This window comes from Manis pentadactyla, chromosome 5 (genome assembly GCF_030020395.1).
Source record: "Manis pentadactyla isolate mManPen7 chromosome 5, mManPen7.hap1, whole genome shotgun sequence".
Lineage (NCBI taxonomy): Eukaryota > Metazoa > Chordata > Mammalia > Pholidota > Manidae > Manis > Manis pentadactyla.
The window spans coordinates 95908129-95927924 of NC_080023.1; the positions used below are offsets into that span (position 1 = coordinate 95908129).

The 19796-nt window shown below is 36.4% G+C and overlaps 1 protein-coding gene across 24 annotated transcripts in view; it reads left to right on the plus strand.

The window, feature by feature from the left end:
- The window catches only part of ANK2 (ankyrin 2), a 323577-nt gene that overhangs the window by 270212 nt on the left and 33569 nt on the right, over window positions 1-19796 (plus strand). For 18 of the 24 annotated variants that reach the window (XM_036920818.2, XM_036920824.2, XM_057502564.1 and 15 more), the window contains 7 exons: window positions 8079-8303; window positions 10894-11048; window positions 13291-13502; window positions 13809-14013; window positions 16129-16225; window positions 17330-17558; window positions 18333-18458. In XM_036920818.2, coding sequence (XP_036776713.2) covers window positions 8079-8303; window positions 10894-11048; window positions 13291-13502; window positions 13809-14013; window positions 16129-16225; window positions 17330-17558; window positions 18333-18458 — 1249 coding nt within the window. Of the gene's footprint in view, window positions 1-1643; window positions 1680-8078; window positions 8304-9816; window positions 9916-10893; window positions 11049-13290; window positions 13503-13808; window positions 14014-16128; window positions 16226-17329; window positions 17559-18332; window positions 18459-19796 lie in introns of all 24 variants that reach the window. The other 6 variants (XM_057502550.1, XM_036920816.2, XM_036920817.2 and 3 more) reach the window with 2 other exon arrangements.

Here is a 19796-nt window from a genome sequence, read left to right on the forward strand (position 1 = left end):
CTAATTTTGTGTATAATGTTCTAGTAGATTCCATAAAGGGATTTTAGATTAATAGAAGAGCCATCTTCTACCAATAAGTAGTATCAGTGATTTTCTTTTACCTCTATTCTATGATTCCAAGACTGATGTTCATGACTACAAAGAATAGACATCAGTGACTGAAAAAAAAATCTGTTTTGCCCAGTGCATACAGCCACTAACTAGCAAAAGGAAGACTGACAGTAATATTTTTGTTGCTGTTCTTCAAGGGATTGCATTGCTAATTCACAATCTAACAGTTATTTCTAACATCCCAGTCATGATCATACCAACATAATCTTGGGCAAGAATTTGAAATTTACAGTTCTTCTCTATTTGATAAGTATACAGTGAATTAGCAGAGGTAAGGCACAGTCCCTAGTAATAGCTTGTTTTGAGGTTTATTTGAAATACAATTCCAAATATCTTTACTTTTATAGTTTTTTAGCAAAAGCCAAGGGCCAACAATTGAATGTCAATTCATGATGTTATTGTACCAGATAAAGTAACTAGAAGTCCATAAGGAAGTGATCTTTTAAAAGACTATTTTCATAAAACCATTATGAAGACAATTTTGCTGTGAACTGAAAACTACTCCAAGAAATAAAGTCGATTACAAGAAAACACATGAAGATATTGGCTCAAATAGTGGAAGCTGATATTTGAGTTTCAAGGATGACAAGGCTGTTTCTCATTTGATAACATTAACATTTACCTAAATACCTATAGCAGTTAATTTAGTTGTTCATGTATTTCAAACATTTTAGTCTGTTTGTAAGGTACATGAATGTAGATTCTTTGATGAAGAAAATTGTAAGTAGCAAAACACCTGTTTTGTAAGGTTAGATTTCTAGTCCATCAAATATGTATCCTTCATACATCATCAGGTGTTGAAAACACAAGTGAATCATATGACAACTGTAGAGGGTTTTGAGGAAGAGCAGACTCAAAGGGAGTGAAAGGCAGGACAGTAAAGTGGGATTAGACGACGTGACTAGTGAGGAGGACAGCAATCCTCAGAACAGGGAATGAAAGTCTGGAAGAAAGTACAGAGACATTGTTTGCATAGTTTTTGTCACCTACTAGTAGTAATTCATGTTACTTACTCTGCCTTATAGTTTATGCTATTGTTTGTCATTGAAGCTATTCTTTATATTGTGCCTTTAATGTTTGCAATTCTTCTGTAGTAACCCAAAAGAGCATTACCATTATTTTGAAAATTTTAGAAGTATGAGTGAAAAGCTTCAGAGACAAACTAGGACCATCAAATCAAAGACTTTTACATTTTATTGTAATACCCACTGATGTTTTGTAACTTCCTAGACACTTAAACTTGTTAAGTGCCCCCACAAGCCAATGTTGAATAAGGCTACAATCTGTATCCATTGCTTTTATTAATATCCCCAGTTTCCTCAACTGGGAGTCACTACAAAGCCCCCATACCTTGCTCTTCCCTCAGCATTTGCACAGAGCTGTATTTCATTTATATTTCCATCTTTTTTTTTCAATGAATACTGTACTGGTATATAAATAATATATTTCAGTTGAAAGTCATTTCTGATTTCCTTCTTTGTATTTCACTTTATCCATTCCTTCTCTGTGCTAAACTATCTATTCTGTTGCAGCCGAACCTCTCCATGTCTTGATCGTGACAACAGCAGGTGAACTTGTGCATAATTCCTTCTCTGAACATGTTGCAACTATTCCTCTCTCCCTTTCACCATCTTCTGCACATACCCTACCTCAGGATGCTTTAGTGTGAAGATACCTAGCCAGAGAGAGAGAGAGACAGATTTATGTTTCCCAAATCACAGCCACTGCTGAATTCCCTAAACAGTGAAGAGAAAGTGGGTATTTTTTATTTTATTATAAAGTAGGTGGGGATGTGCCAAAATTAATTAGACCTACTGTAAAAGACTATCTTCATCACAGGTCTCCCCATTTCAGCTGCTTTAGTGAGAAGAAGTGTTATATAGAGCTTAATAACTGAAAACTGTTATTCCCAACAATTATGCAAATTTGGTTGAGCTATTTTAAAGTTGTACTCAGGGTTATGATTTCAGATGTCATTTGGCAGGGATTTTTTAAACTACATTCAAGGTGAACCAAAGGCTTTAAGTTTATTAATAGTGCATTTTCTTGCTAGTAGTGCTTTAAATGCAGTCTTTTGATATTTTGGAAATGGTGCTATAGAATGATTCTAGTTAGTGTTCTAAAAATATCTATTCTATAATTGTCTTGATAAAGTAATTTTTAAAGGTTCTTGTCAGACTGCTGATGATAGTATTTTTATTATACAGGCCTCCATCTTGATACTATGGACTGTCTACAGATAAGACAATTCTGAAAATTTTACATCTATCCTTTTGCTTTTTCTGAAGCACACAGTAAATATTAAGTTCCTATACATAAACATAGTGATAAATAATTGTTGGGTGATGTTAACAAATTTGTGCTACTTTTTTCAAGCCATTTCCCTTCAGTTTTTTAGTTTATGGAATTCAGAGGATTAGGAAGAAAGTAAGGGGATTATAGAGGAGAAGAAGCTCATAATGTGGTTTCCCACAGTACTTCCCCAGAAATCAGATTTGATATAAGGCCCTCTTGCTATGTATATGTGGATCACTGAAGCACCCTGATAACTTTTTTCCCCTATTTTCACCCAATAACTAACTCTGAATGCTCCAGTATCCTCCCAATGCCCACCCCATTGTCTTGGATGAATTGAAAGTAAAACTAAGGATTAGTAATTTTTGGGGTGGAGGATATAGTCCTCAAAAGACCAGAATCATTGTTTTCTGCTGCCTCCTCTGAAGCATGTACCTGTTTAGCTAATCAAATTGCTTATTTGTAGGCAAGTCATCTGCATAATAATGATGGATTGCTTTTGCTCTTATTTGTTTTAAATTGTGATGACATTGTATCTCACAATTTAGAAAACTTCAGTAAGAATTTCTACTTTGCATGATTGCTGAATTTCATTTGAAGAGCTAGATAGGCTTAATTAAAGCCAAGTACGTTACGTGATATTTTTTGTCTGTACAGTCTTAAGTCAGTGTTCAGTGCAGTGTATGTATACATTTTCTGCAAGGCTGCCCATTGACTGTTTTATTAACCATACAGCCAAATGACATATATTTCTTGGAGTAATAGCAATTTATTTTCCAAACAGGGATTCTTCCAGAGCATTTGACATGGAACATTTTAGTAGGTTTCCTAGTGTAATAAACAGTATACAGTACATGGAATTTTAACACCAGAAGGTCACCTGTGAGCTTATTTATTCAAAGTCCCTCATCTTAAGGATGAGAAAACTGAAACATAAAGGCATTAGTTGACTTACCTGAGGTTACAGCAGTTGAATTACAGCAATAATTCAAGACAGAAATAGATCTAATGATGGATCAGAGATAGATTCAGGAAAAGCATGGTACTTGCATTCTCCTGTGCTCTGTGATAATAGTATTTTTACACCTTAAATAGTAAAGTTCATAAGCTAATAAAGGTTTCATCATCATATTAAACTGCTTTAGCAAAGTTCAGGGTTTATTTCAGGTATTCAATAAATGTTAGTTTCTCCATTTATTCTTTGGGTTTTGTATTATACTATAATTGTTAAGACAGTCAAAATATATAAAATCATATGAATGTAGGAAAAGGAAAATGATGAAGAATAAGCATTTCTTGAATTCTGTATGTTCTACCCACATGTGATTTAATCCTCACTATACCCTTAAGTGGTGATGTAATTATTCTTCAGATGAGACATCAGTCTTATAACTCACGAACAGCAGAGCTGAGCCTCAATCTATGTACCAGCACTCTCTACAGATTTAAGTACATGTTTTGCATCAATTCTTTTCAGCTGCAAATGTTTAGGGGCATTATCTTGTCCCATTTTTAATCCCCTGGAAATATGAGAAAATCATATTTATCTAATCGTCTCTGGTATGTGAACTGATTCATCTCATGATTCACACCTTCCAACCTTTTCTTTTTGCTATTGTACAAAAGTAAATGGTCTCTTACCATTTACTTTTTGCTTTTTGAAATTGTTTTCTGCATTGCAGAACAACTAGTCACTAACTCTACTACCTCTCCAAATAGGGAAACTTTTTGAGATTCTGATATTATTAAAGAAAATTCTTAAATTACCCAACTTTACACTACAACCTTCTGGACTTAACTGATTAGCATGTAGACTTTTATCTAAAAGATTTTTCATCAGTATCTAGAATAAACTTGAGTCATTATGCTCTTTATCCCTCACATTTGAAGAAAATACAATTCTTCATATTCAACTTTTTGTTAGCTGTTTATTCTACAATTACATTGAGTCTGATTTGTTTAGAGTATTTTCTCATTAAATTTATAGACATGTTTATTCATTTTAACTAGTAATATATAGTTCTTTCATGCCTTCCAACCCTTTGTTTCCTTCTTGACATCTCCGTTTTGCTTTCTTCTCATCTCTCTCCCTTCCCTCTCACTCCCACTCTAGCTGCCTTGATCTCTCTCTCTCACCAAAGAAGATTGCCTCACTAGAGCTTGTTGCTTTTTGTTAGTATGTGCCATTGCCTTTAGTTATTTGATAAAGACACTAAGGCTTGTTTTCTTTGGAAATTTTTCTTTTCCCTAAATTATGCATTTGGCACCTTAATTTTTCCAATTTGCCTTGAGTTTTGGTGCCATACTTACTATTTGATCTTTAATGACACTGAGATGCTTATTGTTGAATCTGTCTACTTGCAGCTTCCGTCTTTAAATTCTTTTATTTTAATTTTCCAATCTTTGGCCTTTCTTAATTTCTATAATTTTCCCTCCTAATAAAATTGTTTACTTTGGCATATTCAAATTTTTGTTTTTTTCCCCACTCCCATTTTTTTACTAATCCTCTAGTGAGGAAAGTAAATATATTGGGTCTCTTAGTTTGGAGAAGGAAAAGGCCTGGAGAAGACTTTTTAGCATTAAGAATAGTCTTCCCCAACTATTTTGCCAGTTTATGAGCAGAAATATCTGACTATAGTAATTTGAGTGAGTTCTGACTGGATTGGTTATCCAGAGACCAAAGAATTAAATTACATTCTATTTTATAGCCTTCTTTCTTTATTAGACATACATATATACAACTTCTCATAATTTGCCCTTTTTACTCTTCCATTCATTCACTCGTTCAACAAGTATTTATTGGCTACCTACTGTGTGTTCCATTGCATTGTGCCAGGCACTGGAGTGACACAGGAAGAAATCTGGAGAACAAGGTCACTGCCGTTATGGCACTTATATGGCTCCCATATGTGGTTATAATTCATTTCTCATTGCCCAGGAAAGTGATTCCAAGTGAAACCATCATGTGACATCTGGGGCTTAGACTGTGAGCATCTTGGCATCAGCACATATGTCTTTACTTTCTGTTTTCTCAGTTCCTAGTAGGTTCCTGCTTAATATTTAATAGGTACTTAATAGGAGGATAGCAAACATTGCATGAGAAGGAGCATGGAAATGGAAGTTATGGAGTAAATGAGACAAAAGAGGCTTTCAAAAGGAAAAGCCACTGACAGACTCAGAGAAAGTAATCAAACAGGTGGTTACATTGACTTAAACATTGTTACAGCCAAGGACCTAGCTACTTCAGGTCCCTCTTTAGAGAAGGCACCACTGGAAGATACTCTGCATGTTTTTCTAGATGGAGACATTATATAGGCCATAAGCCATCACTGGAATAAATATAGTGGAAATACAACAGCATGTTACATGAGTGAGGAAACTCCCTAAATGGCTTTCAGAAGGTACAAATAGTATTGAGGATTGATAATATTAAGCAGATGAATTATAATAATTCCTTACTAGGTTGAGTCCCTATTCCTGTTCTGTTCACCAGTGATGATGGAAATCAAAAGACAAAAAAAAAAAAAAGAAAACTCCCTAAATGGCCTTCAGAAGGTACAAATAGTATTGAGGATTGATAATATTAAGCAGATGAATTATAATAATTCCTTACTAGGTGGAGTCCCTGTTCCTGTTCTGTTCACCAGTGATGATGGTAATCAAAAGACAAAATAGAGAAAGTCATCAGAAATATCACAAATAAGTTTGGAACAAGGCCAGCTAAAACTTAAATATCATTTTTTTCTGATTTTTATAAAAATCAATATAAATATAGTCAAATAAAAACAGTACAATGGAAAAGAAACCTTTATATTCTAGAAGCATCACCAGTTCTTTCATTCTTTGGAGCAACAGTACATTTTAAAAAACAATTTTAAAGAATTCATACTTAAAGACTAGTAATAAGAAAAGCAGCCAACATTTTCTCATTGTGTTTGGATAAAGACCAGAAACAACCATACTTAGGTACTGAGCTGTTGATTACACTCCCTGGTTTTGCCCCATACCAGAAACTCAGAGGGCTGGTGTGAATGGTCGCCTGAGACTGGCTTCTGCATGGGGAAAGGACTGTGACTCCTGTCCTTGTGGCCTCATGGTGCATGACGTGCTTCAGATGACAGGCACTCAGGGTCCCTTCACGTCCATTTTTATTACTAGCAACAGGATTCCAGTTTAATAGCATGCCTAATGACATGTTCTGCTGTGAAGAGGATGCAAAGATCTTTTTTTTTCTTTGCTTGTCTAAAAATAACATAATTGTATTGTCTTTCTATCCCTTAACTTGCTTTGATGAAATACCTTTCAAATGTTTTAAATGTTCTTCTCATGGATGCAAAATCTAGGTGTGATTCAGATATAGTTCTGGGCTGGTTAAGCTATCAGTAAATCCATAATACACCTATAAATTGCTTTCCTCTTTGTGTTTTAGTATAAAAATACTGCAAATGCAATGCAAATTGGGAAGGACAGTTTTGTAATTTGTGTAATGGTGTACACACTGTTTATGTCTTTGTGTATATGTGCACAACACTCAGGTTGCCAGGCTTAATTTTTGCTCCCTGACAAAATGAGTACCTCCAAGACGTTAATGAGTATGACAAAGAACTCAAGCTAAACTGCATCGGGATCTGTTTAGACCTTCCTAAAGGAAAAAAACTTCAAAGAAACCCTTCCTCTTAGTTCTTTGAAATAAAGAAGCCAAGTCACCTCGGATTATAATTCTCCTATTCACAATTAGCTTAACAGGAAAAGAGCAAAAATAATAGAGATATCTTTCCATTTCTAAATTATTAGCTGTGATTTTTTACATTCAGTTTACTGTAGTTTAGGGAAAAATCACAATGCACAGATACCCTCCATCCACATGAGCTCAGGGTTTCCCTCTTCAAAATACAGAGTAGACAGGATTTATAATCTTGTTTCCTGTCCATCCCATCTTCGCTTCAGTTAGAATAATGTGGCAGAGAAATTCCTACTTAAGAAGTGAAAAACTGCATTTCAGTCAGTAAATTGGTTCTCTCCAAGACATTTAACTGTTTTGCTTTCCTCTTCCTTTAGAATGTTATCAGCTAAAAACTTGCATCCTGGGTAAGATGACGGTGGAGCAGGATGCATGGCCATGCGTTTGGTCTTGGGAGAAGGCCTGTGAATCCTTTTTTCTTTTTTAAGTCAGGATTATGTTAAAATGAGTTGGACAGATGTGATTTTGAAAAGTCAAGTTAGCTTAGAAAAACTGCAATTTGGCCTTTTCTCTACTCTGTCTTTAGATTATTTTAATGTGTGGATTTTTCAGGACACACAGAGAAGCAGAAGTCTTTGCATTTATGACAGAAGGAGACCAAGCAATATTCTTCACGTAATTTTGTTCCATTTTCTAAGTCAGTTGGACATTTAAAATTTACAGTTTATATTTAGTATCACCATTGTCAACAAAAATTGGCAGAATTATCCTTTAGTTACAGATCAAAATAACACAAAACTTAAAACAACGAAACAAAAATAAAGGCATTGGTATGAAGTAAAATAACTTGTCAGGATATTTTTTTTTGCCACCATATATGTAAATTAAAAAAAAGTGTTTTGAGAACAAAGTATAAGGAAAAATTAACTTGACAGATCTTGTTTATCTGTCTCCAAAATTGAAAACACATCTAATCTGTTTTCATTTTTAGTTTCCTGGTTAGTTTTATGGTAGATGCCCGAGGGGGTGCTATGCGAGGATGCAGACATAATGGGCTCCGCATCATTATTCCACCTCGGAAATGTACCGCCCCAACACGAGTCACCTGCCGCCTGGTCAAGCGCCATAGACTGGCAACCATGCCTCCAATGGTGGAAGGAGAAGGCCTGGCCAGCCGCCTGATTGAAGTGGGACCTTCTGGTGCTCAGTTCCTTGGGTAAGGGTTTCTGATAAACCTCCCACTTAGTCACCGATGAGCATGTGTCCTCTACATGAAATCACTAGGATGGAGTGGCAAAAGGTACGTCAAAACATTTTGAAAGAAGATTGGCCCATGTGAAATTTTTAAAAAATTGGAAGTAGCACCTCAATGCTTGACTCCACTTACATGCCTCTTATTTTAGGGCATTAATGAGTTAAACATTCAGGTTAATTTTTATTCTTTCTCTTTGGATGTGGTAATAGCTGCTAGACACCCAATGTGAATAGTCATGAGCCGATGGTAGGTATTTTTTTTTTCATCTGAAATTTAACTGGTAAAGACATAAAGAAAAAAATTCTCTATTCCAAACATAAATTTGAAGTCTTATGTCACTACGAAACAAAATCATTATCTTCACTTTGGAAGACAGTGTTTCCTTTATAGAATATCCAAAAATGTAGTCTATGTGATTGTCTTTTCTGTGTCACAATTGCTACCTTGAGTCTTAAAATTACACCAGCAGTCTACTTTGTCGTACTTTTCATTCAGTCAGCAAAATCATGACTAACTGATGGGGTGCTCATTTTAGCAATTCTGAGCAGAAATTAGCATTTTTTCCTTCTTCTGTTTGTTTGTATGGCTGCTGTTGTATCAAGTGGTATCTCAATATGCCAAGAAATGAATAGCTACCACTGAAAACTGACAAAAGGATGAAGTTTTGGAGGGAGACAAGTTTCAAAATATTTTGAAACAAATCAATTGTATTTAAGTCTTGTCATTATCAAGTCTTTGTGCTCAAAAACTGAGAGAAAATCCTATTGATCATGAACTCTCTTGCTTTGTCAATGTCATATTGGGGAGAGAATTTGCTTTAGAACTCAGGAAATGTTCTAAAGCCTTGTAATTTCGAGCAAACGATTAGCAGATTGCTCCAAATTATGTTCACACCTGCAAAAAGGTGTGTCTGTGTTTCCTAATTACAGAAACCACCTCCCCAAGCCCTCCTATCAGACAGACCAGAGACTTATAAGGAGCCTGTGAAGTTCTGGGTTGCATCAGAAAATGCTCTTATGGTTGGAGTAATTCCCCAATGATTCCTTTCATATTCTGTACCAGGCCCTTTTCCCTCCCTCACACTGAGGTAGTTTAAGGCTTTTTAACGGTCTTCAAATCTGTCAAGGAATATCCCTGAAAACGTCTGGCCTCTCTACAGAGTCAGAGTTTTTATTATATTCCCAAGAGCTCTGTCTTTCCTGTGGAGCATTTTTTTCTTCTTTGGCTCACGCCCTGGCAGTGAACCTAAGTAGGGACAGATCTGACGCCGAAGGGCTCTCCTCCCACGTGCCTCCATTGTACACTCTGGGTCTTGCTTCCTTGCTCTTTGTGACCAATGGAGGGGGCAGAACCAAACGCAGTGTGAAACCAACCTTCACCCTGTTGATCAGCTGGTGACGCTGGGGTTCTGTGGAAAACAATACCTGAAGCTTACTTATGTTCTCTCTTTCACTGCTGCTTTGGATGTACTCAGTAAACTTCACCTGCCAACGGCTCCTCCCCCACTTAATGAGGGAGAAAGTTTGGTCAGCCGCATCCTTCAGCTGGGGCCTCCTGGAACCAAATTTCTTGGGTAGGAGTGACTTAAAACAAATTGATGGCTGCTGGCCCCCATTCTTCTCCTCCTTCTGCAAATATGATTTCTCTTTTTGTCATTGTACCCATGACATGTCCCTCTCTATGATTTAAATTCTGTATAACCTATCTTTAGTGGACCATTTCTGACCCTTGTGGTATGTGACTTTTATTTTTTGAGTGATGTTTTTATATATTTTCCCTTAAAGTGCTGTGACCTTCATTTTCGTTTAAAGCATGAGATCTGCCTAGTTGTACTATGTGCTAGTTACAATGTTGTTATGATAAATTTGGAGTCTGTATCAAAGCAACCTGGACTGAAAAATTGAAAGTCTCTGTAAATTTTGAGACCTGAAAATAGTAACGTGATGCATGTTCTGGATCCTGAATATAATAGGCATTGGACACAATTGGGCTGTCTGCCGAGGTGTTCAGTTAGGGCCACGCTGTGTACACATGCTATTGTTTCCTTGAATGAAGAAAATTAAGCAAAAACCATGAGTGCATGTTTATTTCTTTAGTTCCAAAGTAGTCAATTTTTCTGACATCTCCTTATTTACGACACATCAGATTATCAACCCATGAGCCATTTCCCCTCTTAATCCATTTTGTCACATTGCACCTCATAGAAAACTTTTCAGGAGATTGGCACACATCATAGATTTGCATGTACATTGCTTTCGGTTAAATGTGTTACACTTACATTCATAAAAGAAGTGCCAGAATGCCACATGCACTTACAGGGAAACGTCATTTGGCTTAAGGCAGCAGCATGTCCCTGAGGATTGGTGCCTGTGAGGTGGAATGCTACTGTGCGATCATCTGCTAGACAATGGGCTCCAGAGGGTGGCCCACTGTGTCCCTGTCGCCAGAAAGAGAAGAATTCCAGGTCACTTTGCAACAGACACAGTCAAGGTGCTTGTCTTGCTGTCGGTTAGTTCCTGTGCACACTAAATGTTCTGCCTTACTATGTCAGGCCTGTGATCGTGGAGATCCCTCATTTTGCCGCCCTTCGAGGAAAGGAGAGGGAACTGGTGGTCCTACGCAGTGAGAATGGGGACAGCTGGAAAGAGCATTTCTGTGAATACACCGAGGACGAATTGAATGAAATCCTTAATGGCATGGATGAAGGTACTTAACATTGATGGTTTTAAAAGAACTCTAAAGTAGAGGCATGACAATGATGCATTTCTTTCTTATGACCTAGGGAGACATGTGTGCATCCCTAGTATTATTTTACCACAGCAAGTATTCTGGTCTGTTCCAGTGGCTCTGAGTTAGAATGCACAATATATTTGCCAAGTCATAACATCTGTTGCATTTGGAAAGATAAAATCCAGCAAATATTATCTCGTTTTAATGAGATAGCACATCTCCATCTTGACTGTAAACTTTATCAAACCTAAAATGCAAGATAGAATAGATATTGTTGTTTTGGAACAAAATAAACTGATGCTGGACAACAAATCCATGATTTTTTTAAATGCCTAATGTGAAATTTAGATATTTAAGACACTGATAAAAAGTGCTGATAAGCTTTTCTGCTGGAAAAGTTATGTATAACTATAACTAGTGCCTTATAGGATAATACAATTTTCTTTTAATTTTCTGTTACTAAGGAGATAGGAAAACTCAAAATTCACTCAGACTTCTACATGTAAGTCAAACAAGGAGCTACCCACGGTTGAATTTCATATACACACATATATATATTTAAGGAACTTATTTTTTTTATTTGGGCATTAATCTCTGTAAATCTCAAATCCAGCTTGGGCCACAGCATTTAGCCACAGGTTGAAATATCTCAGTTGACTGGAGGGAAGTGGCCTGTTGTCAGGCCTCCTTAGATTGTACAGACACACAGCCCCAGTCCTGATACCAGATGACATGGTCCAATAAAACAACTACAGAAATAGGGCAAGTCTTTGCTAAGTGCTGAGAGGACACCCCCTGTGCAGAGCTGGATACACGGCTCTCAGTTTTCTAGGGCCGCTGCCAGCGGCTTCATGTGTGGCTCCTGGGTAGTGAAGTGAATCCCGATGGCATCTGCTTTCATATTTCTTTCTATGTCCTGCTGAGGTGGAATAACTAAAGAGAGACCAGACTTACCCTACCCGGGAGGGAGACAGAAGAGGAAATTCTGCCCTCTAGTTGTATAGGTCAGGATCTTCCAAGCAAGATGAAAAGATCAGTATTCTTACTGATAAAATTTGTTCCATGCAATATTCAGCTGCTTATGCATTTTGGAACCATTTGTTTTGCCTGCGTGTAGGTTTAAGATATTTTCCTCTGAGAAGTTTACCTGTCTTTAATACATCTTGTCCTTGGATAAGGACTTTTGTAACTTGCTATAGATGTAAAAAGCTTACTTTAAAACAATGGGATTTGTGCGTTTTTATGTTTGTTACATTCGGAGACACATCTTTTCATAAGTATATTGTTAGTGTTTGCCAGTGCATCAGTCTTCAATTATGTGTGAACAGATGCTGGGACTTCTAGCTTTTGCTGTCTAGCTATACTCAGAAGTTAAGAGAAACATAGTTGCTGTTCCTTCCTGTATAATGAATTGTAAATGATTTCTAGAAATGAACAACTTTCCATAATCCTTTAAAATTCAGTGATCCACTTAGTTCAAATTTTCTACTTTTTAAACCAGTCTGATTTTGTATTATATTGCCCTGCATATCTAATGCAATTTATAATTTAGCCCATTATCCCATCCTCCTGGTGTTAGATGATATGTTTGGTAAGTTAATTGTTTCAGGGGAATATTGAAACCTTGAATTCCTAATCATTGATCTTTTTCTTTTTATACCCACATGACCATCTCAGAGACAAACATGCCACTGGACTAAACACAAACACAAGCCTTACCCTTCCAAGACGAATTTTATTCTGTGCTATTCCCGAGAATAAAGGAGCCAGCCACACATTACTTCTTAAAACCATAGTAACTGGTTTTTGAGGAAACTTTGAAATTTGCAAAGAAACGTAGTCCATAAACACTTCCCTGTCCATCACATGAACCAAGAGTGGAACAGGTTCATTTTCATCCCAGCTTTCTCTCAAGCCCCTTCATTTACAAAGGCGGCGCTGCAATACTGCGTCTGGAACTAGATGCTTTTCTTTCACAATGCCCTGGGAAGACTGTTTCCACAAAGCAAGAAAACATGCAAACTAAATGCTGACAGGTCTTGAATGATTGCAATTTTTTTTCCTGGTATTGTTAGGATAGTCTTTAAAAAATTTCCTATTTAAAAAAAAAGACGGGTTGCTGCCACATCTGTTCACTATTAACTATGCCAGTGAATTTGCCAGAATGCTTTCCGAAGGAAATCCTTGCTATATGAAGATGGGTCATTTCTTGTCTCAGTGCTGGATAGCCCGGAAGACCTAGAAAAGAAACGAATCTGCCGCATCATCACCCGTGACTTCCCACAGTACTTTGCGGTGGTGTCGCGCATCAAGCAGGACAGCAACCTGATTGGCCCAGAGGGAGGCGTGCTGAGCAGCACAGTGGTGCCCCAGGTGCAGGCAGTCTTCCCCGAGGGGGCACTCACCAAGCGGATCCGTGTAGGCCTCCAGGTATGCCTATGTTAGATGCATGTTAACCAGCGTTTTATGCCGGGGATTAAAAATCGTCTTTTCAAAAGGGAAATAAATGGTTAAAGAATCAAATTATTCCTTGGCGAGCAAAAGCCGCCATTAGAGATCACGGGTCTCATGAAGTTTTGTATGAGTGCTTAGTAATGGTACTAAACTTGCAATTGCCTTATTTGAAGCCACTGAACTGATTTGTCTGCCAAAAAGCAATGCACTGAGTAAGAAGAAACTTGACATGAAATGTAATAAGATACTGTTTATTTTAATCTTTTTCTTTTCTTTGGAAAGGCTCAGCCTATGCACAGTGAGCTGGTTAAGAAGATCCTAGGCAACAAAGCTACCTTCAGCCCTATAGTCACTTTGGAACCTAGAAGAAGAAAATTCCACAAGCCAATCACCATGACCATTCCTGTCCCCAAAGCTTCAAGTGATGTCATGTTGAATGGTTTTGGGGGAGATGCACCAACCTTAAGATTACTATGCAGCATAACAGGTGAATCACAGATGACCATGTTACTAGAAAGTTCTAAAACCAGAAACTTCGATGATTATAAATATTAAATTACCTTTGTTGTAAGATGTCTGCAGGGTTATGTGCATTAATTCAAGAATAGCATTTAACTAACTAAGGAACTAAAAGTGAAAGGAAATGAATATTCACCAAATAAAGCCTGAATGCCAAACTACTGCATTTCAATTTTCATAGTAGCCCCATGAGGAAACTTAACCCTGTTTTACTGAAAAGGAAATCAAGGGTAAGAGAAGCTCCAGATTATACCATAAATATTTTGCAGTTGGGATTCAAACCCAAATCCATATACTTCAAACTCTAGCCTTGAGCCTTCATTGAATAATCCTCTTATATTTATTAAAAAATAAACGGTATCTTGAGTAATTATATCCAATAGTTTAAACTGTTCTTCTAGGAATTGGTATGTCTTTACATTGATCTGTTGAACTAACTTTGGAAAAACAAAGTAAAGGTTTTTAATGATAAACTGAATATTGGTCTTTTCAACTGGAAGTTGAAATAGCTTTCAAACAACTACCAAACTCCAAAAAAATATTCCCAGAACGCTGGTTGACTCTGCTCAATGGTACCACCACAGATGGTGAGAGGTTAAAAAATCCACACAAGTAACCCATGTCAGCACGCATAATTTGATAATTTCCCTATTTAACAATCACTACATGGTACTGGCATTCAGTAAATATTCATACTGTTGTCAGTAGGAATAATTACCCTCCCTAGTTGTTTAGGTATTGTTAGAATTTTCTTTTTTTTTCATTTTTTCCTTCAGAATGGCAGGAATGTTCACCTGTATTTTGTTTTTTAATTCTTCCTTCTTAGTAATGTTTTTTCTTTATTTATGATAGCGGGCTATTGAGCTTTACCCTGTAAGTTTAATAATATGACAACATTTTTAAAAACACAGAGTAAAATTAGCATAAAGGGAAATCATATGCTTCAGTCATGATGCTGTTCCCAATTACTCAGTTCTGGTTACTACCTAGCATTCCTGGGTGTTTTCCTATACATTTTGGTCCATGTGTATATGATTAATCATTCCATAATGTGCAACATAATGGTATGGGAGCAAAACAAGGAAGAGTGAAAAATATGTGTGGCACACCCTGCCCTTGTTGATCTAATGAAGCTGCCCCACAGGCCTAGACACCATCTAATCTCATTATTCCAGCCCTGTGTTTTCAGATGGGTTTGTACTAAAGAATTTTTTAAATTAATTTATTAATTTTTAAACATATATTGACCTAGGTGTTTAGATTTTTGTGTTTTGCTCTGTTACATGGTTCTTAGCAGAACTTATGTTTTAGAGGCCTGCTAGAGTAAGTTTCCATGACCTTTCTATAACTCATTCCCTTCTTTAAGAAGCTTTAGAGTCAAAATTTTCCCTCATCTCAAACATGTATTTCTCTGGCAGTTCTCCAAGACTGTTTTATCCGTATCTATGCCAACTTAATTTCTCAGCAGAAAAGAAAGCCAGCATCAGCCTCCATGGTGATTTTTCTATTTACAGAGACCATCCTTTGGCATTCATTCATTTCTTCATTCACCTTGCAGTATTTATTGAGCTCTTAGTATTTCCCATGCACTTTTGTTTTTTGCCAACCTTCATTGCAAATGAAAAGGATATATTATTTTTTGAAAATAATTGCATAAAACATGAAGTTCAGAAACAAAAGAATATTTGGTTTTTCCATCATTTAAACAAAGTATTTAGTGCCTTGGTTGGTCAAAGGATCTTTTAAAATCATCAACTGTGTACAATTCAAAATTACCTTAAGAGCCTAGCAGTGACAAAAAAAAACCTTCAGGATATCAGGCAGAAATTAGAACACCTGGTAATTTAAAGCAGTTGTTCAAATAATCTGTCTCAAATTCAATTCCTTGAAAGGTAGGGCCTGCTATTTGTTTTCAGTGTGTCATTTTTTAGCATGTAGTTTTTAGTCATTTTGTTTCCAATGTGCCATTTTGAGGGGTGAGTGAGGTCTGCTGGTGCAAACAGCCAGAACCACTGATACTTTATTTTACAATCCAGAGTCTGGAGTTTTGCCTAATTTTTTTTCAACAATCATATTATTTCAGGTGGAACCACTCCTGCTCAGTGGGAAGATATTACAGGAACTACGCCATTAACATTTGTCAATGAATGTGTTTCCTTTACAACCAATGTGTCTGCCAGGTATGGTTATGCAACTCAGAAAAGCCTAGTATGAGATTGCCTCCCCCTGCCTCCCAGTCTTTTGTTTCTTAACAGCTTTTTATGGTACTAAAAAAGTAAGTATATTGTTTCATAAGTATATTTCATATATATATATATTTTGTATATACATAACAAAAAAATTTACAGTAAATAAAAAAGAAGACAGATTAGAAACTTGAAGAAAAGAGAGCCTAAGAGGATAAGGGAATTGCAGGAATGTTTAAAAATTATGGAACATGAGTAAGAGAGGAAGGGTGATCACTGATGGAGAAAGTTTTTGGGGCAAGAGGATGCGGATGCATATAAAATAGCAAATTGAAAAAATGCCTGTCTGGTGGCTCCTACTTTCTCAGTAACGTCGTCTTTCTCAGGCCCTGGGTGAAGGGGACGCTTAAGGAGTGTCATGAAGGCTTAGTGATGTCACTATCCTGAATAACATGATGTCTGAGAAAAAAGTGGCAACGCAGTATCACAGACAGCTGGGGCTAGAAATCATAAATTACTTACAAACCTGATAATTCCTTCTATGGATTATATTCAGGAATGTTTGGGAGCTCTGGGGAAAAAGAATGTTTTTAAAAATGGTTGGATTGATCCAACTTTGGTGACTTTTTGGGAAAGAACAGTGAGATAAGGAGAAGCTGAGTAAATTTTATTGAAAAGAGTTTCAGGAAAGGAAATGAAGAATAGGAGGGGGAATCAAGGGGAACAAACTCTCCGAGTGAGACACTTGTCATAAGGTCCGATACTGGGCTCACACCACTGCAAGATCCTGAGACACTGAAGATACAGTTCAGAAGACTGAATGCTCAGTAGAGTTTGCAAGGAAGAAGTACAGATAGAACACTTAATTTCTATCTTTTAGTGTTTGTCTTTCCCCCATCACTGCCTTCTCCCTTCTCACCATCCTCCTCCCTTCCCTGAATTTCTTTCCCTGTCCTATTACTGTCTGTCATTATCAGCCTCTCTCACTTCCTTCTTTCTCCAAGAAGCATTTAATGATGACTTTACTTATATTGAAGGAATTTTTTTTTCAACTGTATACTTTAAATTTCAAATAACTGACCTTATTTCATTTTACAGGTTCTGGCTGATAGATTGTCGACAAATCCAGGAGTCTGTCACCTTTGCATCACAAGTGTATAGAGAAATTATCTGCGTACCATATATGGCCAAATTTGTAGTCTTTGCCAAATCACATGACCCCATTGAAGCCAGGTTGAGATGTTTCTGCATGACTGATGATAAAGTGGACAAGACCCTTGAACAACAAGAAAATTTTGCTGAGGTGGCCAGAAGCAGGGATGTGGAGGTACTATATATATATTTTTTAATTATGTTAATCTGTTTATACCTTTATTAATAGATTATATTTAAAATGTGTTTGGTAAGTAGAGCCATTAATTTTAAATAGGTTAGTTCACATCTTGATCAATTAGAAGGTCAAGGTCCAAAATTGGCCATTTTTAGCCAGGTTGGACTTACTTATAGGGATAGTCTGAGTGTATGTGAGGAGGTAAAAGGACTCACTTAAAGATGATTTGGGGAAAAATTATGAGTTACTGATAAAGTATGTAAGTGACAATACAAATTCAGATTTTTTTCTTTCCTTTTTGTTCTTCTTATTTTTTTATTAAAGAAAATAGTCCAGAACATATGTCCATTGTATAAATGTGAGAAAGTATGATATTTAGGGTTTTTTACACTGCTTTTTCCTATTTTCAGACTTTTCCACCAGTGTGGGCCTGTGGATATTGAAATCTAGAAACCTGACTCGTGATATCAAAAATTACCAATCAGAAATTTAAGTTTAGGATTTAAAGATACATTGGTTATGGGGGATTGCAAGGTACAGTGCTAGAAATGAGAACATTAACATTAAATGCCACCATGCATTTGAAGATTCCTATTACTAGTAAGAAGAGGGAATACTAGTCCATGCTTTGTCACAGATAAGACAATTCAATGGTTGTTGAATGTACATTTTAAGAATTTCAGTGTTCCAAGTAGTACCACTGATTCTCTATGTAAACAAGTAATAATTGCAGCTATTATAGTCTCTGTTCTTTTTCTCTGTTTTAACCAGGTATTAGAAGGAAAACCCATTTATGTTGATTGTTTTGGCAACCTGGTGCCATTAACCAAGAGCGGCCAACATCATATATTCAGTTTTTTTGCCTTCAAAGAAAACAGACTTCCTCTCTTTGTCAAGGTAATATGCACATGGAATTTTTGTAATGTATTTTACTCAAGATCAAGTAAGGATTTGACTTACTTTAGTAGGAGAGAATATTTGCTTTTCAATAACTTCCAGCAGTTTTTAAAACCATTATCTGTAAAATTTTAAAGTGCCGGAAAACCAACCTTTTTTTAAAGTTCAGACTCAACCTCAGTTTTTTCTTAAAATTATGTTGAAGGTTAAGAATGAGGAGAAATAGTCAATTCATGAAGTGGACAAACTGCCCATTTTTTTCCAAGATTTAAAGAAAGTCTCTCTCCTTTTTTTTTTTTACTATTAACTTGTTTTAAATATTTATACTTAAATTGTAAAAATGTGTAAATTTCACAAGTGTGGAGACCTAAAAAGTTCTGAGTTACAACTTCTTGTAATAAAAGTCTTCAAAAGACCCAGGATCTTACTTAATCTAGTAAGATATTATCCCAGATAGAGCTATACACTGGATATACTTCCATAAATTCATTTAACAAACATTTAAGGTGTCACTTTAATGCACCATGAATTTATTGTCTCTGTTTAAGACTATTAATCCAAGTTAGGAACATGATACTAGTATGTGTAAGTTTCATTCTACACTCCATTTCTTATGGAGGGACAGAAGTGTATGAATAAGAGATTCATGAAATAGAAAAGAAGTAATAATTCTGTTTTGCTCTATTTCTCCAGCTCTTTTCTTCTCCTGTTTTTCATAGCGTATTTCACTAATCCAGAGTTTTAATACTCAGTACTCACAAGACAGAAGCTGGTCTGCATCAGTTTCTTACTAGACCTACTTCAGACTACTAATTCCAACAGTTCATCAGCAGTGACTTCTTTTATTATTTTAAACCCTCCTGATTTTTCCAAGCCAGTGTGTGTAAACATCTTTTAAGATTTTTAAGCTATAACATTTTCCCAAGATCTCGGCTAAGTCTTTTGTGTGCCATTTCTGGTTCAAATGTTTTGCCTGATTCAAGATAGGTTCTTACAGATCACCACATTAATCAGTAACTGCTGAGAAGTAATGGATCCATGTAATACCAGAAAGCTTTGTAATTAAGCTAATATTTGGTATCATTGGTGTGCAAAACTCATTCTGTAAACAACCCAGTGGGTGAAGGACTTCAACAGACATTTCTCCGAAGAAGGTATACAAATGGCTAATAAGCACAGGAGAAAGATGCTCAACAGCTTAGGGAAATTCAGTTCAAATCACAGTGAGACACCACTCTGTGTCCTTTAGGGGGGGCCACTATTTAAAAAAAACAAACAAAGTAATGTTGGAGGGGGTGTAGAGAAATTGGGTCCCTGATACATTGCTGGTGGGAATGT